General features: G+C 44.5%; 1 protein-coding gene across 3 annotated transcripts in view; it reads left to right on the forward strand.

The window, feature by feature from the left end:
• Window positions 1-26,386, forward strand: part of ADCY1 (adenylate cyclase 1) — a 215,517-nt gene that overhangs the window by 147,896 nt on the left and 41,235 nt on the right. For all 3 annotated transcript variants that reach the window (XR_013158577.1, XM_077118667.1, XM_077118671.1), the window contains exons 9-14: window positions 6,569-6,763; window positions 6,981-7,078; window positions 8,237-8,321; window positions 16,397-16,486; window positions 17,316-17,572; window positions 17,922-18,048. Coding sequence is in view for 2 of the 3 variants with exons in the window: in XM_077118667.1 (XP_076974782.1) it covers window positions 6,569-6,763; window positions 6,981-7,078; window positions 8,237-8,321; window positions 16,397-16,486; window positions 17,316-17,572; window positions 17,922-18,048 (852 nt within the window). In the remaining variant the exon portion in view is untranslated. The remainder of the gene's footprint in view (window positions 1-6,568; window positions 6,764-6,980; window positions 7,079-8,236; window positions 8,322-16,396; window positions 16,487-17,315; window positions 17,573-17,921; window positions 18,049-26,386) is intronic.

Raw genomic sequence — 26,386 nt, forward strand, 5'->3', positions numbered from 1 at the left:
TGTTGGCATTATGGGGTAGGAGGAGGCAACTGGTTGATGCTGTTGGAGGACTGGTAACTCTGGGTTTCAGGGCTTATCTGGCCTAGAAACCATCTGAAAAATAAACTGAGATTTCTGAAAAATAAACTGAGTGAAACTTTCATAGAGTCTCAGGTTGAGTCCTGGATATTCTTTAGTATTTACAGGAAGACTGTTGATTGGGACTTGGCATACCATGGCAATTAGAAATATCTAGCTGAGGTTTGCATAAGAATAGCCTCCAGAATAGTCTTTCAAAATATATTTGAAATCTGTTAGCCACTGATACCTTTTTTTGTTGCATTTCTTTCCCCCCTTTTGGTCAGGCAGGCATTGTTGATCCCATGGTGCCAGGGCCAGGCTCATCCCAGGGAGTCATGCCCCACCTTGCCAGGGAGACTTGTACCCCTTGGCATCATGTCCCATGTAGGGCAAGGGTAATGGTTTTACTTGCAGAGTTAGGTTTAGAGAGAGAGAGAGAGGCCATGTCTGTGCAACAAAAGAGGTTCTCTGGAAGTAACTCTTAAGCATAGTTATAGGTGGGCTTAGCGTCTCCATGTTTCATAAGAAGCATCAAGATCAAGGGCTTGGCCTATTAACTGTGAGTCCCTAGGGTTTAAGACACTATCAGAGATTTCGAAGGTGGGAAAGTTTAGTAATTCCATATTTTTTCTCCAGTCCCTCAAGGAAATTTTCCAGTGCTTTTAAATTATCTGCTCAACATAGTCTGGAATGTATCCAGGTAATATGTTAAGCTATATATAATTGCAAAACCTCTGCCCAACATACTTTGGAATGTATCTGGGTATTACATTAAACTATGCAGAATTGCAAGACTTCATTCCCAGTTCTAGGCTCTGTGTGTTTAGGTTGTTTAACTGAACTGGCTAGATAGGTTAAGTTAGATTGTGTGTTACAGAAAATTAAGTTTTAGGCAAAATAAAACTCACTTCTTTTCGTCTGAAAGCTCTATTTTGACTCTCCCATGAACTCTGCACTTCCTGAATGGAGATTGACATTCAGAGGGGCCACCTGAACTGCCCAGGGTCGCCAAGCTGGAGTGGAAACTTTTGGAGGCTGGCAAGCACATCTCTAATCTACCTGCTGCAGCAAGATAATAGCTGGAGCAGGGTAGGGGGGCAGGGTGGTACCCTGTGCCAGGCATTGCCCCAGCTCTTTACAAATATTAGCATATCTAATCCACATGAGAACCCTATGAGGCAGCCACACACATTCCCGTTTTACAAATGAGAAATCAGTGCACAGAGAGGTGAGGTAACTTCCTCGGCACAGCTGGAAGGGGGCTGAGCCAGAATCTCAACCTACCCTGGCAGCCCGATTCTGAGCTCTTGCCCTTAAGCCTTTGTTCTTCCCTTCAGTGGAACAAGGAAGACGCTCAGTGAGCTGAATTCTGCTTTGGAGCAGGCAAGAAGTCTTCTTTGAACCTTAATCCTGTTTAATTTTTCAAGAAAATAAATGTGTGTTGGAGCAAAGTAAAAGAAAGCATTAAAGGGGAAAATGTCATAATCCCACCATGAAGAGGCAATCACAGTGAACATTTGGTCCCAATGAAGAAGTCATTGTTTAGCCATTTGAAGTGTTCCAAGAGAGTTAGTGAGTGCACACTGGTTCCGAAGAACAGGTTTCTGCAGCTGATGTTCTTAAGGATTACATAAGGGAGCAGAGCCCCCTTGCCAACCCTGCCCCTCGTTCTGCCACCCTGCCCTGCAACATGGTCGTGGCCTTTCCTTGCAAAAGCCTTCTGCCCATCCAAGTGCCTCTGCAGGCAGCTAAACAGCCTAGGAGCTGCTTTCTCATAGTGGCTAAACACAAGCCTCTCCTGCCTTCGCCTCAGACACAGGAGTACCTGACAGCCCTGGCCTTCAGGCTGGACACCTCACCCAGCAGGGGAGGAAGACTAGAAGTTTCATGAATGCTTACAAGTGTGATAGGTCCAGAGGGGAAAGAGAGGATTCACAGATGTCCAAAGACATGTTAAAAATGAGTTTGAAGGCAGCTGTGATGTGTTGAAAGTGTTGTGTACTCCAGAAAAGCCATGCCCTTTAATACTGATTCAATACTATAAAGTGGAAACTTTGATTAGATTGCTTCCATGGAGATTGACCCACTCAACTGTAGGTGTGGCTGTTTGATTAGATGAGGATGTGACCCCACCTATTCAAAATAGGTCTTAATTAGCTTACTAGAGTTTTTAAAAGAGCTCATGGAAAGGGAAAGAACTCAGAGCTAACATAGATGTTAGCTATGTAGCTATTCAGAGCTAACATAGATGCTTGGAGAACAGTTGCTTCAGAGCCTACAAAAACACAGACGTTGGGAAATGCAGAAGTCCCAGAAAAGGTCAGGAACTGAGAATGCTGGTAGAATCTAAACAAGGACCAGAGCAGACAGAGATGCAGACATTTGGAAATGCTAGAGTGCTGACAGAGCAGACACTTAGGCACGGATGTTTGGAGATGCAGAGCCCAGTAGATGTTACCACATACTTCTCATGAAATGCTAAAGCAAGCTGGATCCAGAGTTGTGTCCTGGAGGGGCTAAGTGAAGGGCCCCAGATGCTTAGGAGAAAACCACTGGCATCAGAAGCTGGAAGCTACAGAACCAGAAACAAGGACCAGCAGATGACAGCCACATGCCTTCCCATGTGACAGACATAGGCCTTTCCTTGATTCAAGGTGTCTTTCTCTGCCTTAGTTTGGACATTTTTATGGCTTTGGAATTCTAAACTTGTAATGTAAAAATTCTCTTTTTGAAAGCCTATCCATTTCTGATATATTACATTCTCACAGAAATTAAACTAATACAGTAGCTTTCCACTTGCTTGCAGTTCTTTGCTGTACTTCTTTTCCGGGTCTTTGATAGAGGGTAAAAATGCCTTTGGAATTGGAAGTGCTGATTCACCATGTCGGGTTGTTTTCTGTGACCGGAAAAGTGCATGCTTGTAGGATTGCACTTATGGAAAAGCCTGGAAGGCTGCCCTACAAAATATTAACTATTCCCCAGCAGAGATTATGATTTAAATATTAATTTATTTAAATAAATATTATGATTTAAATATTATTTAGGTTTTAAAAATGGTTTTATTGAGAGAACATTGACAGACAGTAAGTTGCCCACATGTAAACTGCACTTTATACAAATGAAATCAATCAACATGATCACAGGTCTTTAACCCCTTTTTCCAGTCTGCCCCAATGGTGACTTTTTATGCAACTACAATACAATATCAAAACTAGGAAAATGACATTACTATAAAGTCTGTGTATAGTTCACTGTCATTTTATCATATGCCTGGATTCTTGTACCCACCACCGCAGTTAAGGTACAGAGCTGGTGCACCCACAAAGCTCTCCTTCCTGCAACTCCTTTGTACTCACACTTATCTCCCACCCCTTCACCTGCCCTACTTCCTACCTGCCACTCATCTGTTCTCAGTCTCTTTAATTTTGTCCTTTTGAGAATGTTCTATAAATAGAGTCATACAGTATGTTACCTTATGAGGTTGTCTTTATACCCTTGAGACCCATCCAGGTGGTTGTGTGTGTGTCAACAGCTCATTCCTTTGAATGAATGAAGTGAATCCTTTGTCATTGCTAAGTAGAATCCCCTGGCATAGAGGGACCCTAGTTTGCTTACCCACTAATTTATTGAAAAACATATTGGTTGTTTCCAATTTTTGACTATTACAAATAAAGCGGTCATAAACATTCATTTACAGATTTAGTGTGGACATACATTTTCAGTTTCTGGGAGAAATGCCCAGGAACGTGATCCATGGGTCATGTTTAGATTTTTAAGAAATGCCAAACTGTGCTGCAGAGTGGCTGTACCATTTTACATTTCTATCAGCAAAGAATGAATGGCCTATTTGTTTTACATCCTCATTGACATTTGGTCTTGTTCCTATTTTTTTTTATATTAGCTATTCTAATAAGTGTAAAGGGATATCCCATTATTATTTTAGTTTGCATTTTATGGATGGCTAATGATACTGAACATTTTTTCATGTGCTAATTTTCCAACCATATGTTCTCTTCCTGTTTGGCAAAATGTTCCCTCTCTCTTTTGTCTGCTTTCTAATTGAATTATTTGATTATTTCACTGTTGAGTTTTGAGATTTCTTTATATATTCTAGATGCAATTCATTTGTCAGATATGAGGCTTGCAAATATTGTCTCCCAATCAGTAACTTATCTTTCTGTCCTCTTTAACGAGGTCTTTGGCAGAGCAGACCTTTTTAATTTTGATAAAATATAGTTCATTGAATTTTTTTCTTTTATAAATTGTGAGTTTGGTGTCATGTCTAAGAATTTTCTACTTAGACTTAAGTCCAGAGTTTCATGTAGTTTTCTCCTAATAGGTTTATAGTTTTATATTTAAATCTGTGACGTATTTTGAATTTTTAAAGAAGGTTTAGGTCAAGATTGATTTCTTTGTTTATGGATATTCAATTTCTCCTGCACCAGTTGTTGAAAAGACTGTCTTTCCTCTATTGACTGATTTTGCACTGTTGTCAAAAGTCACTGGACAATGCTTGTGTGGGGCTATTTCTTGGCTCTGTATTTTGTTCCATAGGCCTATATGTCTGTCCCCCTGCTAACATCATCCAGTTTTGATGAAGATATCTGGTTAATGTCTTAAAATCAGAGTTATTTCTCCCTTTTTATTCTTATTTCACTTTTTTTTAGATATACCTTTTGCCTTCCCATATGCTTTTTAAAATAAGTTTATCAAGTTACAAGAAATCCTATTGGAATTTTGATAGGAATTGCATTAAGCCTATTATATATATATATATATATATATATATATATATAATATATTACATATATATACATAATGTGATATATACGTAAGTGTATATCACTGTATGGGAAATTGACATATTTACTATACTAAGTCTTCTGATCCATGAATACTGTATGACTTTCCATTTATTTTAACTTTCTCTGATTTCTTTCATCAGCCTGGTGTAATTTTCAACATACACGTCTGGTACATATATTGTTAGACCTACACCTAAATATTTCTTTTTGTTGTTGTTGAGCAATTGTAAATTGTGTTACATTTTAATTTGGTCTTCATGTATTCATCTAGTATAAGGAAATGACATTTTCTGGGGTTTTTTTTAAGATTTCTTTAGTATCCTGTGACATTATTAAACTCACTTATAAGTTCTAGGAGTTTTGTTTATTCCTTAGGGTTTTCACTTTAGATCATCATGCCATCTGCAAATAGGGGCAGTTTTATTTCTTCCATTCTGATCTGTATACCTTTTATTTCCTTTTCTTTCTGGATTTCTAGCACTATACTGAGTAGGAATGGTGAAAGCAGAATCCTTGCCTTGTTCCTCATAGAGGGGGAAAACATTCAGTTTTTCACATAAAGCATGATGTTAGCTATAGATTTTTGTATGTGTACCAAACTGAGAGTTCCCTATCCATTTCTAGTTTTCTGAGAACTTTCACCATGAATGGGTACTGAATTTTCTCAAATGCTTTTTCTGCATCAATTGATATGATCATTTATTTTTCTTCTTTAACCTGTTAATATATTGAATAACTTTGATGCTTGAATACTGAACCAGCCTTATATCGCTAGAATAAGCCTTACTTGGGCATGATGTATATTTCTATTTATATATTGCTGTAATTTTCTTTCTTTTATTGGCTTTGTCTGGTTTTAGTATCAAAATAATACTGACCTCATGAAGTATGTTGGACAGTGTTTTGTCCTCTTCTGTTTTTTTGTGACGACTGCACAGAATTGCTGCTTATTATTTAAATACATGGTAGAAGTCTCATGTGAAGACTCATTTCCATCTGGGCCTGGAAATTTCATTTGGGAAAGTTTTTACACTGCTGTTCAATTTCCTTAATAATTACAGCTATAATTGTGGATTTGTCAATTGTTCATCCCATCAATTTTTACTTCATATATTTTATAACCCTGTTGTTTGGGCAATACACATTTAGGATGGCTATGTCTTATTATTATACTAGCCCTTCATAATGAATGTCCCCCTCTGTCCTTGGTAATTTTTATTGTTATGAAACTTAAACTGATATTACAGTATATTTTTATTTCATTTTTTATCTTTACCCATTGGCATTTCTGGGTATCAGCTTGTTCAACTCCAGTAAAAGTTGGGGATTGGAATCCCCTGCTCTTAGAACTACAGGACAGCTCTTTTCATTTGGTAGGGGCTTTTATGTGAGAGCAGGTGTCTGCTCTGTGCTGGGCACCTGTTCTCAGCACAGCACAGGTGTGCAATCCTGAAACCTTCACCACAACTCTATCAGGCAGCTGTTTTTATCTCCAGTCTACAAGAGTGGAAACATGGGATGGATCCATAAATTGTTTAGAATTATCCTGCTGGAAGGTGACAAAATTTGGCATCCCAGATTCCCAGGCCAGATCCCGCACTGCTGCAGGGGATGAGGACACAGGCTGCAGGGAAACAAAAGATTCTTTCCTTGAATAGATGAAGAATTTGACCTTTATTCCTTTATTTTCCCGGTGGCTACAGCGGAGGGCATTGAGAACAGCCTCAGAAAAACTCAGAAACCGCTCGTCTTTCTCTACAAACATTGTCTACACCACACCAGGCTCTCGGGTCAACAGGTACATCAGCCGCCTCTTGGAAGCCCGCCAGACAGAGTTGGAGATGGCAGACTTGAATTTCTTTACCCTGAAGTACAAACACGCTGAACGAGAACAAAAGGTCAGTGACTCTGGGCCTTGAGTGTCAGCCACAAGCCCCCAGGGCCAGTTGGAGGTGGGGATGTCCGTCGGAGACCATGCCTTTCTGTGTTTGGGCAAACATAGGGTCCTTTCTGGTTAATGTAATGGTCTCTTAAACTTCCTTGGTGCCATTTGTGAAGACTGCATGTCTTTTAGAAGTTGACAGCTACTGAGGGTGTGATTTCCCTTCCTTATAGTATCACCAGCTCCAAGATGAATATTTCAGCTGTGCCGTGGTCCTCTCCCTGCTTCTGGCTGCCTTATTCGGCCTCGTCTACCTTCTAATAATCCCACAGTGAGTACTTTTCCTATTGTAATCAATCATATGTAAGGTTATCAGGAATTACATTTCTGATGTTGGAAATTGTGTTTTCTTCTTATAGTCAAGGTCCAGACTCTCAAGGTATTCCTCTGAATTGCCAGTTATCCCCACATTTTAGGAAGACAACTGATAACACCACAAGGTCACAGTTTACTCACATAAAGAGTTTAACAAGCCCTCATGGCAAATAGTATCAGCCTGGTCACGTTTCACTTTCAAGTTGGTATTTACTTAGTTCTGTGATTTCATATATTTACAGCTTCTCCATCAATGCAAGATACACTCTTGACCTAATCATAGCTTTTTTGGGTAAAAAAGAAACAGTTCACCAAATGGACACCTTGATTTTTAGGTACTTGTTCTTTTCAGAAACATTGGAATGAAAAAAGTGCCTCTTAAAAGGAGGGAATTTAGTCCGGTTAATATTTAATCATTGTATACATAGACATGAGTCTGGCAGTTTTTGTTCTTCGTCAAGCCAAACACCAGAAAATCTCTACTTCTCACTTTTCTTCCAGATATGCCTTTTTACTTATTAAGGAAAATAAAAACTGCCTAGTGGGATGATATCTCTTCGAGTTTACAGAAAATAAATAGAAGCCCTCCCCTCATACCTCCGAGGAGAGAGGATGTCATTGGAGTGACCCCTCCAACATACTCCCCGCCGATGCCCCCACAGATGTGACTCTGACTGACTGAATCCTCCCACATGGAGATGTGGCAGTGGCAACTATTTCTAGAAAAACCCTTTCAAACAAAACACAGCAAAAGGACAGTGCTCAGCATTTAACACGTGGAATCCAGATAACTCCAGTCCTTCCTTCAGGAGAATAAAAGGGCCTCTAGAAAAACCACATATCCCTGAGTGCTGAGCTGAGAGCTCAGCAGTGAGGCATTGATGGTAAAACTGGGGTGGGGGCAGTAGAAGCGAGGAAGGTGCCACTCACCCAGGCAAGTCCAGAGGTCCGTGTCCAGAAAGATTAATTGCCACCCTGTTTCTCCCTGGGAAGGGGTCTGTGGGGTGGGAGAAGAGGAGGGGCTGATTCCCAGGCACACCTGGAGAGCCCCAGGTACCCCTAGCCCCCACCACCCCCTCCAGCACTGAACATGTCTCTTCCTGTCCCCTCCCAGGAGCACAGTCGTCTTGGTCCTACTTGTGTTTTGCATCTGCTTCTTGGTGGCCTGTATCATGTATCTGCACATCGCACGGGTCCAGGTACGTGCCTTGGCTTCCTTTGTACCATGTCATTAATCTTCATTTCCAAATATGTCCCATTTTTCTTGGTATATCCCTAGTTATTCCCTCTAGCAGACTCAGTGTTATTTTTGCATAATTATTGGAATCTGCGTATTGCTTGAAAAGATCAAAACTTATTTTAGCCATTTAATCTCTTAATTATCATAGGTAATTTCTTGATTCTTTCAAATAAAAAAAATACCATTTTTTAAACTCTATAATCCTTCACTTTTGCAATTCAAGTGATAGATGGTACAGCAAATATTAGAATTAACAGCTTCAAATGAGATTACCTTATTCATATAATTTCAAATGACAGCCTGACAAATGGATGGCAATTTCTAAAACCTAGCACATTTGTCCCCACTGTTGGGCACTGTTGGCCAGTATGTACAGGTAGCATAAGATACACAGAATTAAAAGATAAACTACACAACTGTAGTTACAACCTGTTTTAGTTTCCTTGGCTGCTCAAATAAATACTATGCAATGGATCATAAGATACACAGAAAGCAACAATATTTGCTGGGGGATAAAAAACAAACTACAAAACTATATTGCAACCTGTTTTAGTTTCCTTGACTGCCCAGGCAAAAATACCTTGCAAAAATTCAGCTTAAACAATGGAAATTTATTAACCCACAGTTTTGAGGCTAGGGAGAATGTCCAACTCTAGGCGTCATCAAATGGATGGTTTCTCCTCAAAGATTGGCCTTCTGGGGCTGGCTGCTGGCAATCCCTGGTTCTGGTCTCCTCTGCCGCAGGTCAATGTACATGGTAGCCACTCCTGGCCTCTCTCTTTTCTTCCAGGTTGCATTGACTTTCAGTTTCTTGCTTTCTTGGCTTTCTCTCTGTCTTTCTGAATTTCTTTCTCTTATAAAGGACCCCAGTAACTGTCCTGATTGAGGTGGCATACAGTTTAACTGAAGTAGCCTCATCAAAATTTCCTACTCACAATGGATTCACACCCACAGGAATGGATTAAGTTTCAGAGCATGTTTCTTTGGGGTGCATACAGCTCCAAACCACCATACAACCCTAAAACCAAATAGTTCAGAAATACAAAAACCCAGAAGACTTGCGCCAGCAGTATCTTATTCCCCAAATAATGATTTTCTTGTATAGATTTATACACTTGACATTACTTTGATGCAGGCTTCCAAATGGGGCAGGGAGACCCAGCTTCCCTCATTTCACACGAAGGAAGGCGGGGCTCAGATAGGCTCAGTGACTTCCTCATGGGACCCAGAAGATATGGGCCAGAACTTCTGTCCATAAAAGAATATTGACCTTAAAAACCACTCAGCTCCATGAAACATCTGTGTCCCAAGAGAAATTGGTAGTTGGGAATATTTGACTACTACGAGCCTCAGTTATTGCAAAGCAGTCACCCTGGTAGCTCCACACTTTGTCCAGAACAATCCCTGGGTGATTACCTTAAAAATGTGATTGTCTAAATTATACTACCTAACACCTCCATCAGTCCCGTATTTTTTTCTTTGGTTAGAATCAATTCTAAGTATGATTAGGATTTTTTTTTCTTTCTGAATATAAATCCTCCCCTTATCACCTCCACCCCATGAACATGAATTTTTTTTTTCTTCTCTTCATCATGTGTTTTCAAAGCATCACGCTTGCAAAACTCAGGGAGTTTGGTTTTCCCACCAGTGGCCATCAGTGCCCAACATGGTCAATATTGGAGAAGGAAAGGTCATGCCCAGACAATGAAAAGATTCCCTTGTGAAAAGACATGGAGTTCAATTTATTCAACGCTTATGCATTAATTCAAGTTTTGACTCCACAAACCCATATGTAGGCTCGCTATCTGCTGGGTTCCACACGAGGCTCTGACTCTCCACACTTGGCAGCAATTAGGGCTGTAGGAGAGGAGGAGTCTTTGTGCAAAAGACTGTGAGAATAGACAATGGAAGGGGAATGGACTTAGAGTTAAGGTTTGCACAATGTCAGGGAGGCAGGAACTCAAGGTTATCGTGGTGGAGGAGTCAAAATATGCAATGAAAAGGAGACATGAGTAACAAAAAGGAGATGCTAACAGGTATGGCTTATCTAACAGTTCCGGTACCAGTAACGCATGCCTGGAGAAGATGTGGCTTAAACACAATGGGTATGTTTTCCTCTCTGATGCAAAAAGGGTCCAGAGATGGGCATACAGCCCAGTGTAGTCTTCTGGGACCTTCACTCTCCCAGATTTTGGTGCCACCATCCATCAAGGATGGTGGTAGCTCCGCGACCCTGGGAAAGCATTAAAGTCTCAGGATCTCCATTTCATCCTGTTAAATGGGATAATACCATCTACCTCACTGGCTTGATTTAGGGATTGAATGAATTAATATTTGAAATGGACTTGGAGCAGGGCCTGGCTCATAATCATCACCAGGTAAGTGTTTTAAAGTCCAATAAGAGGGAGAAGTCCAGGGAGGGAAAGGGGCCAGTTAGTGGGGCTGTATCCCCGAAGCTCCTAAATCTAGAAATCCTGGTATCCAGGAGGGATGTGAATGGACCTGGAGAGGGAGGATGGTTCCCATGAGCCTCAGGCTTCCCCATGTTGAACTAATGCATACTTGTTGAATAAGCTGAACCCTACCTTTTTCATAACTGAGACTAGTCTGTGAGGGTCAGAGAACTGAGCTCCAGGGTGGTGGTGAGGATTTTCAACTGAGGTTGAGCTGAACTTGCTGAGATGGAGAACCTCATACTGGCTGGGACAGAGCATTTCCATCTGTTTTGGTCTCCGGCTGAGTGATCTTTCTGTAACCGTGCCATTCCCCAGGTGGGAGTGGCAAGGGGAGGCTGCTAGGCTAGTCCAGAGTTGAGGTTTGGGTGGCTGGGTGGAGATAAGAAGCAGTGAGGAATGGAACAGGAGGGGGAGCGAGGGAGGGTAGTGGGAGCTTCACCAGATCCCCGCTTGGGGCTGGGAGAGTGTAAACTGTTGGGGAGGGAGGGGGTCGCTGCAGATAAAGCCATCCTACATCTGCAGGGTACTTTTGGCTCCAGAGCTCGCTGGGTCCTGAGGCACTGTCCAGTATGGTGCAGTCCAAAAAGGCTGGCATGGCCCTCATCCCCATACTTTTTACCCTGCCTGGAGCTGAAAGATCTGCATCAGAGACTCTGTTTCCACCATCCTCCTCTCTTCAGCTAGACTCAGGGCTGTTCTGAATCTCCTACCATATATGGTCTTGTAAGCTGAGGCAGAAGGGAACCGATCAGGAGGGCAGGGGGAGGTACTTGGTGGTCTTCCCCCCTCTGCTGCCCCTGCCTGAGCCTGCCCCGGTTGTCTGGCTGCTGGTCTTGGGGTGCTCTCTGGGCATGCCCAGGCCACCAGAAGAGCAAGTGAGAGGAGAGGAGATTCCCATCAGGCATGCAGTTAGGGTTTTAAACTGCATGGACTTTGAAGAACTGAAAGTGAATGGAAGATTCTAAAATTGGCCCAGGCATCTTCAGAGGAGGGATGTGGAGGCTTCAGCAGCACAGAAGAGAGACAAGATGGAGTAAAATCAAATGGTTTCATTTCATTCACTGTTTCCAGGTCATGTCAATCCTACAGAAATAAATACGCATTTTATTTAGCATGTGTTATATGTTGTCGGTATTTTTTTTTCAATACTGTTTGCTGCTATGCACACCCAAATTTGGTGAGGCAGACAATACCCAGTTCGTGATGGGCAACTCAGGTCCCTGATCACTTGGTGGCCCACCTTACACATTTGGTTTCTACTGAGGCCCAGTGACAGGCCAAAATGTTTCTCAGAAGGAGAGTAGTTGTCCATAGAAGGTGGCAATAACTTTGCTCCAAAGTTCTGTGGCAGGATCGGTGTTGGGATTTACACCTGAGGGTGCCCCATGGCTCCACGGCTTGCCTTTCCAGCACTGGGCCCATGCAGCCATGAGAGCCAGTTAAATGGCCTCCCTAAGGCTGTGTCTTTGCATCTGCTCCCGAACTTGAAATGCCAAGGCAGGCGGTGAAGAGGGGAAGATGGATATAACGTGGTGAAGTGCAAGAACTAGCTGGAATCTACAGGGATGGACTGGAGTGTGAGCATCTGTTCTCACACAGCCTCCAACTTTGATGAAGAGGGGTCTTGCAGGAAAAGCTGGCACCCTTCACTAAGAAACTACATGCATATCAGGTGAGGGGTCTGGGAAGCTAAAGCCATGTCTGGGGCCATGGGAAGCAGTTACAAGCCAAGCAGGTCAGCCAGCCGGTAAGCAACAATGTTCATGAGCTACAAAAGCACTTGCTAGACCTTTTGAGCATTTTTTTTAATGCTGAAGATTCATCCTCCCCTGTGAATGTCTCACCAGAACTTTTTTGTGGCCCACGCTAACCAGAAACACACAGGGAGTGGGACTCTAGGAAATGTAGCTCAGCCTGGCCAAGCTGTCACATCCCAGAGCTGCAATATTCCCTAATTTTCATTGATCCCACTGTGTCAAATCCCTCCTTCCTATAGCCTGCAATGGGATGTGTGGGTTATCTTAAGCTAAACAGAGGGCCTCTGGTGGTACTGGGGTAGGGCCAGCCATCCCTGAAGCACTAGGGTTTTATGAAAAGATTGAATACCTGGAGGAAATTCCAAGTACTGATAGGAAGATGAAAGAATAGATACTGGAGAGGCACCCAATGAATACTCTACACTGGGGCAAAAATAATATTTTCTGGCCTGCCTCCATAGTGTGGTTGGAATAAGAGTGAAATAATGCTTAAGAAAACCGTAAATCACATTAAACTCCTTAGCTGTTCAGCATGGTCCTGGCTCACAGCTGGTGGAAAATAGTTACTACATAAATGAATCCATGAAGAAATGAATAATTACAATTTGCCTTGTTTGGTATCCAGTCAGTGGAATCCACAGAAGAGAAATAATGATACTGGATAATTCTCTTTGGTTGTTTGTACTTATTGGAAATGAAACAATCTAAAACAAATCACTTACAAGTGGCCATTTGGACCTACATACTGTCAATATCATGTTGTTCAGCTGATGGGTTTCTGGCCCCATGTCCCTGTGTCTCTGAGTCTTTGCATAAGCCAATCCCACCACAGAAGTAGTTTTCTCCCTCTTCTTCTGGTGGGTCCCACCCAGCCTTGTAGACCTAACTCCTTGGACATTCTCCTCTGAGGACTTCCCAGCACTCCCAAGCAGAATCTGTCTAGTCTCTGGCCTCTTACCACCTCTTGGGGAGACCATCATCTCCTCTCACCATCTCTTCCACAGGCCCAGGCCCAGGTCCCACCGATAGCCATGTCCCAAGGGCCCCTGGTGCAGGCCTGACTGGTGGGGAGCTCTGCTAGAGTTTGTGGAATGAATAAATGAGCTGGCATTACACCTCCTCTAATAGAAAGAAGGAATCACATGACTACCCTGTGATTTTGCCCGTGGGCTAAGAGATAAGATTTGTGCTTAAATAAATTAAGCTGAGGTCACTCAAAGCTTTGGGCCCAGCACCAAGGCAGAACAGCTCTTGTCTTCGTTTCCTAGGGCTAACAGAACAATATACCACAAACTAGGAGGCTTAAAACTACTGAAATATATTGTCTCATACTTCTGGAAGCTGGAAGACCCCATGAAGATGTTAACAGGCCGAAGCTTTTCGCAGGATCGCAGGAAGAATCTATTCTTTTGCCTTTTCCTTCTTCTGGCAATGGCTTGCTGGCAATGCCTGACATTCTCCCCTCTGTCTATGTCCACATTTCTTCTTTGTGTAAGGACATCCATTGTATTGAATTGAGGGTCTGCCTTATTCTGGTGTGAACATTGAAACTTGCCTCATTCCAATCTTCATGACCCTATTTCTAAATAAGTTCGCACTTTGGGATGCTGGGGGTTAAGACTTCACCATCTTTTGGAGGCCCTCCATTCGACCCACCACATTAATGTTTCAGTGAAATAAAACAGTGGCCGGACTCCCTTCAGGCTTCATAAGGGTCCCCATTTAGCTTGAGATAATCAGCCCATCCCGCTGCAGAACCCCAGGAGTGGGCAGCTGGCACTGTGACCAGGATGAATGATTTTCCCCCATAACCTCTTTCCTATACGTTTCTGGTTAGGCTGGACCACCATGGGAAAGATGCTGTGGGAAAATATGGAGGGTAGATGTAAATCCATGTCATCTTTTTTTTATATATATCTCTTGGCAATCATAAATAATGCTGCTATAAACATTGATGTGAAAATGTCTGTGTCCTTGTCTTCAGTTCCTCTGAACAGATACCCAGTAAAACTATTGCTGTTATCCTATGGCAATTCTATACTTAGCTTCCTGAGGAACACCAAACTGCCTTCCAGAGCAGTTGTACCATTTTACATTCCCACCAATAGTGGATAAGTATGCAACATTTTCTGTTTTTTTTTTTATAATGGCCATATTAATGGCTATGAGATGATGTCTCGTAATTTTGATTTGCGTTTCCCTAATAGCCAGTGAAGTTGAGCATCTTTTCATATGCCTTTTAGCCATTTGTTTTTCCTCTTTGAGAAAGGATCTGTCCATGTCTTTTGCCCATTTTTAATTGGGTTGTTTGTCTTTTTGTTGTTGAGTTGTAGAATCTCTTTATAATTCTGGATATTAAACCCTGATCTAATTGTGTGGTTTCCAAATATTGTCTCCCATTGCTTAGACAGTCTCTTTTACTTTCCTGATGAAGTTCTTTGATGCACAATAGTGTTTAATTTTGAGGAGATACCATTTGTTTACTTCCTTTTTAAAATTTATTTATTAATTAAAAAATTAAGAAAGAAAATAAAACATCAACATACATAATCAATAATTCACAATCTCATCACAAAATCCATGTGATCTTGAACAAAGCACTTTGTTTCTTATTCTGGAGGAACGTGATATTCCTCCTGCATGCCTCCACTTTCTCAACTGTGACTCCGAGGTACTAATGATCCTTCCTGTAGGTCTGGAGAAAGAAAGGAACAGACCCAGGTAAATGACTCATTACAGTTCCAGCTGGCTGGCAGCTCTCAGGGTCGTGGGTATCTCTTAGGTCCCTGTGAGTATGTATTTTGGTTTTTAATTTCAGGGGTACAAGTGTGGAGAGGGGCCTTTTAGGGATTGAATCGTGTCCCCTCTACAAAAGATATGTTCAGGTCCCAACCTGCTGCTCTTTGGGTGTGAACCCATCATCCGACAGGACCCTGGAAGTAGTTGTTGTTTGTTGAGGTGTGGCCAGACGGAATGAGGGTGGACCTTGATCTGGTCGGGCTGAAGCCTTTCTACGCCAGGGAAATCTGATGTGGAAGTAGAAGCCGGGGGTCAGCGGGAGCCAGGGAAGTAGGCCTAGGAGGGGGAGATCTCCACGTAGCGGGGAGGCTGCAGACTACAGGACGAAGCCAGCAGGCCATTCCCTCAGTGTGGGACTTCCAACCTCCCGGATAATTGATTCCTGATTTAAGCCAATCCGTGGTGTAGTATTGGTCTTGGCAGCTGAGAAACTAAGACCAGGCATCTTAATTCTATCCATGAAATCGTCTGTACCATATTCTAAAAGGTATCCAAAATAAATAGGTTTAAAATTAGGTTTCTAGGACTAACTTAACAAGAACTGTGTAAAACCTATATGAAGAAAATGATAAAACTCAATTATAGCATTGAAGAAAAGACATAAATAAAGGGAAAACTTTACCATTTCTGAGATGGAAGCATTTAATATTATAAAAATATTTAATAATGCTATTAATATTAGTCAAGTATGTTGGCCAACCTGTTAATTTCAGTGCCAATCAGAATCAAAATGCAGGTCACACAGAGGGAGATTTTCCTTATTAATTTAAGGAGCTCAGTTGTTGTTTTTCTGTTTATAACTCTGACAAGTTCTTTCCCTGGGAGAATAAATATGTGAAAACAGCCAAGAAATTTTTGCAGAAGTATAATACTGAGGGGCAAAAATCTAGCGACATTCAGATTACTTTGTACACTTCCTTACTGCGAAAATTAGGTACTTTGGGCGAGAATCAACTTTGTAATAAAATATAAATATGCAAAAATAATATTTTATAGTTTAGAAATAATGTTTCATTGTTCAGTGTTTTCCAGGGTGCCTGACAATTCAGATCCGCACTGTTCTGTGTATTTTCATCGTGGTGTTAATCTACTCAGTGGCCCAAGGATGCGTGGTAGGCATTTGTACCTCTCGGCAGGAGGTGCATCTGGGCAGTGCTATTGCGCATGTACCAGGGCCAGAGGGGTTTTGCTGGGTGGGGGTAGGGTTGGGAGGTGGAGGGTGGGGGTGACTAGATGGAGGGTGATGGGTGAGAGATGAGGTGGGGGAGGGGGATGAAGTGGGATGGGGTGTGGGTGGGAGGAGGGGTGAAGTGGGGGATGAGGGTGAAGTAGATGGAGTGGAAGGATGAGGTGGGGGGTGAGAGTAAAATCCATGGGGGTGGGAGGTGAGGTGGATAAGGGTGAGAGGATAGGGGAAGGGGGGTACAGTAGGGGTGAGATGGATGGGGTGGTGTGGGGGGTGGGATGGGGCATAGGGGATGAGGTGGGGGTGTGGTGGGAGATGAGTGGGGGGTGGGAGGTGAGGTGATGGAGGTCAAGCATGGGGAACAGGGTAGGGGTGAGGCTGTGGGGTGGAGGTGTGGCACCAGGAGGAGTCCACAGAGGAGTCTGGGGTGCCCAGGAAGGGAGGCTTAGCTGTCAGAGGACAGAGAAGTCCTCTCACTCTGGGAAGAGGCCGGCTGCACCTCCCAGTGGTAGGAACAGCAGGTGGGCCCTGGAGTGTGGAGGGGACATGGTGGGGCAGTTGGAGCAGGTGGTGGGGCTGGGGCCAGTCCGGATGGGAGGACCTTGCCTTGCCCAGCAGCTGAGAGGACCAGTGAAGGCCGTAGGCAGGCTGGGAGTGTCTGAGGCTGGGAAAGGCTTGCAGGCAGGGGAGGGTCGTGGGTGAGAATGGAGCCCCTGTGCGAGGTGGTGAGTGGGGCGCTCTCCTCCCTCCTCCAGGCCTGCTGTATGCCCTGGGCCTGGAATGCCAGTCCCAACAGCTCCCTGGTGGTCCTTTCCCCAGGGGGCCAGCCCCCACTGCTGTCAGCCCTGCCCTGTGAGTCCACACCCCACGCCCTGCTCTGCTGCCTCGTGGGCACCCTCACACTGGCCCTCTTCCTGCGCGTGTCCTCCCTGCCGAAAATGATCCTCCTGGCCGTGCTCACCACCTCCTCCATTCTCGTCCTGGAGCTCAGCGGGTACACGCGAGCCAGCCGGTACGTACCCCCTGCCCCCAGAGCTGAAGATGTGCAGAGGGGAGGTGGACTTCTTTTAAAATTTCTCCTTTTAATAGTAAAGCTCTGTGTTATCATTTTCTGATTTGACAATTATCAAGCACCAATTGTAGAAAAAAAGTGTTTAGTCTAGGTGGCTCCTCCATTTCTTATCCAGTCACAAATTCAAGGGGGGTGGGTATCTCTGGGGCCAGAAGTGCTGTCAGCCTGGACCCACCGTGGAGAGCCATTTGGGGGGAAATTGCCAGGATCTGTGGGCACATTGAACTGGCCTGGGTTTGAGGACCTGGACACCCATTGCTAACTCAGGTTTTTCTTCCTCACTCTCCAGGGGTGGCGCTGTGTCTTTGCGCAGCCATGAGCCCATCCTGGCCGTGCTTCTGTTCGCCTGTGCACTTGCCCTGCACTCCAGGCAGGTGGACCTCAAGTTGCGGCTGGACTACCTCTGGGCCGTGCAGGCAAGACAAGCCCAGTCCACTTCCTTGGAGGGGGTGATGATGGGAAAGGTCTTTCCTCCAGGGGCTCAAGCCTGAGTCCCCGCCCATAGGTGCCCTGAGCCAGGCACCACTTCTCAGCTGTATTGCCAGGAACCCTAGGGCTTTGGAGGATCAGAAACTGCTGAAGATTAAGGGGCAGAGAAACGTGTGTTTCAGTTTGCTAAAGCTTCTGAAATGCAATATTCCAGTAATGGGCTGGCTTTGAACAAGGGAATTGTGCTGAAATTGAAACCATTATGTCCTCTAGAAAAGCCATGTTCTTCTAATCCAGTCTTGAGGGGGCAGACCTATTATGGGTGGGATCTTTTGATTAGGTTATTCCCATGGAGATATGGCCCTGTTCATTCAAGGTGAGTCTTCATTAGTTTACTGGAATCCTTAAAAGAGCTGCCACAGAGAACAGAGAGATGAAATCAAGACACAGATGTTTGTAGAGGCAGAAGGACCCAAGATGATGAGAGAGACATTTTGGAAACCAACCCAGAAGAGAAGGGCCAGCAGATGTTGTCATATGCTTTCCCATGTGACAGAGAAACCCTTTCTTGAGTGAAGGTATCCTCTTGTTGATGGCTTAATTTGGACATTTTCATGGCCTTAGTACTATAAATTTGTAACCTAATAAATCCCCTTTGTAAAAGCCAATTTGTTTCTGGTATATTGCATTCCAGTAGCCTTAGCATACCATAACAGGAATTTATTGGTTTGCAAGCTTACAATTCTGAGGCTATCAAAATGTCCTAATCAAGGAATCATCAAGATGATACTTGGACTCCTCTGTCAGATGACAGCCAAGCACATGGGAGCATCTTCTTGTCTCTCCTGTCTCTCCTCGGTTTTGTTGCTTCCAGCCTCTGGCTTCAGTGGCTTCCCCTCTGCTTCTGTGGCTCTCCCTGTCTCTCAGCTTCTGGTGTGTTTCTCTGAATTTCGTGTTCTTATAAAGGTCTCCAGTAAGAGGATTAAGACCTGTCCAGGACATGCCTCACCTGGAATAATCTAATCAAAAGGTCCCACTCACAACAGGTCTACACCCACAGGAATGGATGAGCTTTAAGAACATTACCTTCAGCGGTCCATAAACAGCTTCAAACCACCATGGCATGCTGGAGACTGCACAGAGTGGGGCTGCACAGAATAGGGCCAATGTCTGGGAAGACAAGGCAGGGAGGTTGCAGGGAGAAGTCCAAGGACAGGCTATCTCATGATGCAGTGAATTCCCCACCCAAGGTGCTAAGTGTCCTGGGCAGATGCTGCCCCAGGGAAGGCACTGAGGGGAGTTAGGCTTCTTCCTGGGATCAGGCAGTAATGTGGGCTTCGTCAGCATTGTTGGGGAACACGAGGGAAGTGCACGCTCTTGCCACACACACCCTGATTTTGTAGGTCTACAGGCGGGGGCCATGAATCTAGGAACTTGAACAAATCCCCTGGGGGATTCTCATGCCAGTGGCCTTGGGATGTGGTGGTGAAGGGGGAGTGCTGAGAGAAACTGTGGGTCAGAGAACACAGGAGCCATCTTTAGGCCCTGAACATTTAGGGAGCCAGGTGGGGGGCTTAGGGTTCCTTGAAGTGCTTTGATGGTTTTATGTCTAGGTGTAGCACCAGCTGTGTAAACCAACATGCAGATGTGTGGGGCCTGGCCCAAAGCCCCTTTCATAACAGAGCCCAGGGTCTGGGTATGGGGGGTAGGGGGTGACGCCACGCTGCCATCTGTGTACTCTGCTCCACCTTTCCAGAGCCGCATACCTCACATGCTGCACTTCCACACAGGTCCTCAGACAACCTACCTAACCTTGTGTTCCACATCTGAAAGTGAGGGATCAGGGCATAGGATGAAGCTGATAAATATTTGCTTTTGTAAGATGCTTTTATTAGCTGAATTTCTCTAGGGAAATAGAACCAGTGGTGTATATATCTACACAAATATGCCAGGAGATTTATTATAAGGAATCAGCTCGTGGTTGTAGGGGCTTGCAAGTTCGAATTCTGTAGGGCAGGTCTGAGGCTGGAAATCCCATGTAATGTTGAGTTTTCTTAAGTCTTAATCTGTAGGAGAGGCCAGCAGGGTGGGAACTCAAGGAGGCATGGAAAGTGCTATTGGGAGGCAGAATCCCTTCTGATCCTTGGACCCCTCAGTCCTCTGCCATTAAGACCCCTATTTGATGTGATGAGGCCAACCCCCAAGACAGAGGCTCACCTTCTTTACTTCATGTCAGCTGGTTGTAACTGCTAATCTTATGAAATGCCTGCACAGCAGCAGCTTGGCCAGTATTTAACCAAACAACTGGACACCATAACCTAGCCAAACTGATACCTGAAATAAGCCACAGAGTACTCTAATTGTTTTGGCACCTGGAAAAGTAGCTTGTCGCCGTTCTCACTATCGGATTCCTTCAGTCCTCACGGCAGCCCCACCTGGAAGGTGGTGTTCCATAGGAAGAGTGGGCACGGAGGATGTCCGTGCCTTGCCCAGGGTGGGGATCTGGAACCCTGCCCCAGGCTGGCTGGCTCCCGGACTCTTAAACACCCATCTAAGCAATGCTTCAGGTCAGGTGACAGGTTCTCCCAGCAGGGGCATTCTCTGTACCCCACATTGAAGAAGGGCCCAGCCTGGAGCTGGAGGCAAAGGGAAAGTTTGGCTATCAGATGTTAGTCTGAAACTGGTGAACAGGACCCCCGTGGACTTATCCTGGAGACTCCCAGATGCCCAGGAAATCATGCCCTTCACCCCTGAATCCCTTCCAGAAGCAAGGACAGGCACGGAGGAGGCATGGCTTCTAGTGTTTTACCTGTCCTGTGCATTCTTCTCTGGGAGGGGTTAGCTGAAGCCCACAGGTGGGACATCCAGATTCCTTGAGGCCCAGCAGCAGGGACAGGCAGAACCAGGAGTGGCTAAGGGCCTGGGAAGTGGCAGCAATGGAGGGACAGGGCTTGGGCCTATGTTAGAGAGCCCTTGTTCCCCATCCCAGCTACACCACTTAGGGTATGTGTGAGTCCTTGGCCAGTTAGCCATCAGCAGGAAAATGCTGATGATAACCCAATTGAACTAGGGAGGGGTATGCCAGTTTGAAAGTATTATGGACCCCAAAGAAGCTGTGTTTTAATCCTGATCCAGTCTTGTGGGAACAGCCATTTCTTTTAATCACTATTCAGTACTATAGGTTGGAAACTTGATTAGATTATCATACAGAGACATGACACACCCTATTGTGGGTGTGAACTTTTATTAGTTGGAGATGTGACTCCATTCATTCCAGGTGGGTCTTGATTAGTTTACTGGAAGCCTTTAAAAGAGGAAGCATTTTGTATAGAGTCAGAAATGACAGAAAAATGACAGAAGCAACAGAGCCAACAGAGAGAGAGCCGACAGATTCTGACACAGATGTTGACACTTGGGGAACAGAGACACGGATGTTTGGAGAGGCTTGGAGCCCAGCAGACTTCATCATGAGATGTTAAGCAAGCTAGAACCTGGAGAGAGCCAAGGGAAGCCAAGAGATGAAAGCCATCCCCAGAGAAGCAAAGCAAGAAACCTCCACATGGAAAATGACTGAAAGCCATGGAACCCAGGAGCAAGGGACCAACAGATGCCAATCACATGACTTCCAGCAGACAGAGCTGTTCTAGACCCATCGGCCTTTCTTGAAGGAAGGTAACTTCTTGTTGGTACCTTAATTTGGACACTTTTACTTCCTGAGAACTGTAAACTTATAACTTATTAAATTCTCCATTTTCAGTCATTCCAGTTCTGGTATATCGCCTTCCAGCAGCTTGCAAACTAACAAGGGGTAACTGGAATTCTGTTCCTACTATAGTAGGTACCCAGTGAGGCAGAGCTTCTCTTTAGAAACTCCTGCCTCTGACTCCTTCTCTCAGCCCCGTGACCCTGAGAGGGCTCCCACTTGGGGAGAGATAGGAAGGGGGCAATGGGCAGGTGTGCACTGCATCTGGAAGCCATCATCCTGCGCTTAGGGGGCAGAAAGGCCAGGCTAATTCAGATGAAGACCCTTGAGAACACTTGTTTGCCCACTAGTTTCAGCAATCCAAAAGAGTCAGGAGCCAACCAAGCAGGTTTTCCTCAGCATATCAGGGCAAGTTGCATAGTTAACAAAAAGAGGAATTATTTTGCTTCTTTGGGTAAAATAGGGAAAGAATCTGTGTCTACATAACTGTGTCTTATCTTTCTGTTGATGTTGGGGGCAAATATTGTCTATTTGCTCATTTATCCTTTTGTTATAACACTTTGTTCAGCCATAATTCATGTCCTATACAATTCTCCCATTCAAAGATCATAATTTAGTAGGTTTCAGTATATTCACAAATTTGTGTGTTCATTGCCACAATCAATCTTAGACCATTTTCAGCACTAGAAAGAGGCCCTGTACCCCTTAGCAGTTATGCCTCATTTCTGTACTACTTTCTGTCTCTGTGGGTCTGTTTCCTTTATTCTTCAACGTGCATATCAGTTAGTGCCTGTTGTGGGCAAAGCCACCTCCTGGGGGCTTCCAGACGGAAGGAAGGGCCTTGTCAGGGACCAGGCCCTTTCCGGTTCTTTGGAGCCTGTGATTTGGTACCATGTTCTCACCTTGCCTCTCATTCTGGAGCAGGTGGGGCCCCTGAGATCATTGTGTCCCCATCCCCTCTCTGTGGGGCTCAGTCAGTGTCCATCAGTGTCCAGGCTGGGGTGGAATACAGAACTCTTTTTTTGTGGAACGGGATGGGCCTTTGGTGCCCTTGCCGTGCAGAAACACATATGAACCTGGCTTGGTCCTCCCCTTGAAGGGTTCCCCTCTAGGCTACAGCAGAGAGTTAAGAAGCTTATTAATAGACATCATGCAGGAGAGAATGACTGGAAGCAGGAGGGCACATACCCACAAAGCTCAGTCAGGAGGTCATGGAAGAACTGGATTTTCTCTGGAGCTCGTAGGCTGCTTAAGACTTGACTATGCACAGAGGATGAGCTGGCATTGCTGGGAAAGGGATGGGTTATTTGGCACAAGGAACATGGCAGAAGGAGGGACAGGTTCAGTAAAGACTCCATGTGGGTTAGGTAGCACATACGGGTGCTAAGTGAGACATACTTGATGAAGTGACAGGGGACCAGGCAGATGCCATGTGAGGGGTCAGAGCTGGTCACGGAGGCCTTGGGTCCTCTCCTCATCTCCAGACAGTGAAGGCTGGGGAGGACTCCATTATAGGAGTTGACGATCCTCAATGCCTGTCTCGGGAAGGTGGCCCGATGGCGTAAATGAACTGGAGCCAAGGGGTAGGATGGTACCTCATGGTAACCCCCAGAAGGCATGGGGGACACATCTCACATGGCCACAGGGAGGCTAAGAGGGGTAAGGTTGAGTACTAGAGAACCCGTCTCGATCACAAGAGCTTTTGGTCCAGGGCTGCATCCTGGATGTCTAAGGTCCAGGCAGAGGACAGATGGCACCCTCACATCTGGGGGAGAAAAGGAGAGTGTGATAATAATTGGCCTATTTACAAAGATAGAGCAGGGTGGTGGGAACCCACAAAAGCTGGTTGCATATACCCAGTGGGCAGTCAGGGTGGAAAGGGTTCTCATTCTAGGCCTAGGGGTCAAGGAGATTGGGTACCAGAACCAGGAGACAGTAAGAGCCACCTGGCAGGATTTATGACTTTCAGCCAAGGGACACAGCCAACAACAATGACTGTGCCCAGAGGAAGCCAGTGTTCTCACACCCAGCTCGTTTGATGGCCCCCATTGGCTGAACCCAACTGGAAGCAGAGGGTCAGGGAACCTGCAGATCGAGTCCTCCAGGCAAACCTTCCAGAGACAGAGCAGGGTGGGGAAGAGGCCACAGTTGCCAAGAGAAGATGGCCAGCATGTTCCAGTTCCTGGAAGGGAGAGCTGGCTAACTGCCGTTGGCAACAGCCATACCAGATAATGGGAGAAGAGCCTTTCCATGACCAGCTGTGCCACCAACTTGGGCTTTGACTCTGGTTGGCCCTCCAGCATCAGTGACTTAACGAGACTGGTCCTTCTAAGTACCTAGCCCTCAGCTGGCCCCAGTGGTCTGAGATCTTTTAGATAAGAAATACCTCCTCAAGGCCTCTGAAGAACAGCCTTGGGATGCATGAGGGAAACCTGGATCAGACTGGGAGTGCATATGGAATCAGGGTTTATAAATTATTTGCAAGGGCATGTGGTTGGCTCCTTATGCTTATATAGCAGTGTGGAGCCTTTGCAGCCTCTTGCAGCCAATGGAGCCTTTCAGTGTGAGATGATTGCTTTCATCTTGGTTGGCAAGGACTTTTCTTGACATTGTTGTCCCTTTCAGTGTCCCCAGGTATAATATCTGACGCTGTCAAGGGATTCTCCATCCAATAACACAACCCAGCTCTACCCCTGACCCCAAGATTCAAATGCGTTTACCAGGGACTTCAGTGGGAGAATGAGATTATATTTCCTAGCCTCAAAACAGCCAGGTGAAGTTTGAGACCATTGTGTGCTGAGTGTGTCATGAGGAGGTAAGGGGTTTCTAAATTGGAACATACTGACATATTTTCCATAGATACATAACACATAACCTTTCCTGTAACCTCAGCAAAACAAAGGAATTTTCTAGACTTTGCCCATTTGCCCTCTGGACATTTCAGCATGTTGCACAGACCTCAGAGTGCCTCATACTATTGCAAAATTACTAGGCCAAATACCAGGTGGGTTAATCAGTTACTGAGTCCTGACTGGAAGTGTAAACCGACCTAAATAGATAGACTTTTTCCTTGTGAGGCATTCCTAACTGCTTAATCTTTAACTATTTAAATGCTTTTGTTCCAGTATTTTTTCTTTGAACTGGGTAGCAAATCATAATGGCAATTATAATTTTTGTGTTTATGCTAAATATTATCGATTGCAGTTGAAACAATTTATGTCTCTACCAATGGATGCCTAATCCAAGTGTAATCCCATTTGTGCAGCGGCTGTTACTGATATTTAGAGGAGATTCCAGGTGTGCTGAAGAAACAGAATCTCTAGGCTCTGAAGCTGAGTTAGACACCTGATCCCACCCTCACCAGGATGTGGCCTTCAGTCAATGACTTTCTTCAAGCCTCATAACAGTTATTTTCTCACAACGGCTTCTGGAAAGTTGACATTTAACACAAGTTGCAAGGATGGTTTACCAACTCTGAAACACTGAACACGTACGAGACATTATTTTGTTCTGTTTCTAGCTCTGAGTTTCATCTCTGGGGCATCTTCAAAAACAGCTTTTATGGGGGACTGATGATTTCAGACTTATTGCAGCTGGATTCTGCAGCACACTACCGTAATTCCCAAGCATTGATGCCAGATCTTTATACCATTTCATTTACAAAAATCAAGCCCTTTGGCCATCCTGGAATTTCATAGCCTCTGGTGGACTGTCACTCTTTACCTGTGGCAGGTCTCTACCCAGCAGACACTTAGGGAGCTTCCATAATGTACCACAGCCCGTGCCAGGCAGGTTTATGGGATTGGGCTGCCATCCTTGCCTTCAGAAATTCACAGAATATTAAAGGAACCCAACTTGTCATCACTGATTTCAGTTCAGTAAGCTAAGAATATGTAAAACTTACCCCAGGACACTGACCCAGTGCATTTGGCCTTTAGGCAGAATACCTGAACTAAGTATGGAAGAATGCATAGGAATTAGCCAAGGGGAGGTAATAGGATGCAGGGCGGGAGAAGTTTCAACATCTACTGAGATGGTGGTGGTGGAGGTGTTTTAGTTCTCCTAATATGGTGAATTACATTGGTTTTAAGCTTCAAAAATCAAATTAATCTCACATTGCAGAGTTAAAACTTTCTGAGTCATGACATGTTTTTATATGTTGTTGGATTTAGTTGCGAAAATGTTCTTATGAACATATGCATCTATGTTTATGAACTATATTGTTCTCTAGCATTCTTTTCTTATGGTGTTTTTGTCTGGTTCTAGTATCAGAGTAATACTGGCTTCACAGAATGATTGTGGAAGTATTCTGTTCTCTTTAATCTTCTAGAAGAATTTGTGTAGAATTGGCATTATTTCTTCCTCAAATGTTGGGTAAATGAAACCTTCTGGACATGGATTTATTTTTATTTTGTGGAGAAGTTTTTAACCAAAATTCAATTTCTCTAATAGTACATGGCTATTTAAGTTTTCTGTTTCTTATTGAGTGAGCCTTGGATATTTGTAACTTTCAGTTGAAAGTTGTCAAGTTTATTGACATATAATTATTTATACAATGATTTCACCTCTTTCATTCCTGTTGTTAAAATGTGTGTAGTTTCCTTTTTTTTCCTTCTGATCAT

Source organism: Tamandua tetradactyla, chromosome 1 (assembly GCF_023851605.1).
Source record: "Tamandua tetradactyla isolate mTamTet1 chromosome 1, mTamTet1.pri, whole genome shotgun sequence".
NCBI classification, from domain to species: domain Eukaryota; kingdom Metazoa; phylum Chordata; class Mammalia; order Pilosa; family Myrmecophagidae; genus Tamandua; species Tamandua tetradactyla.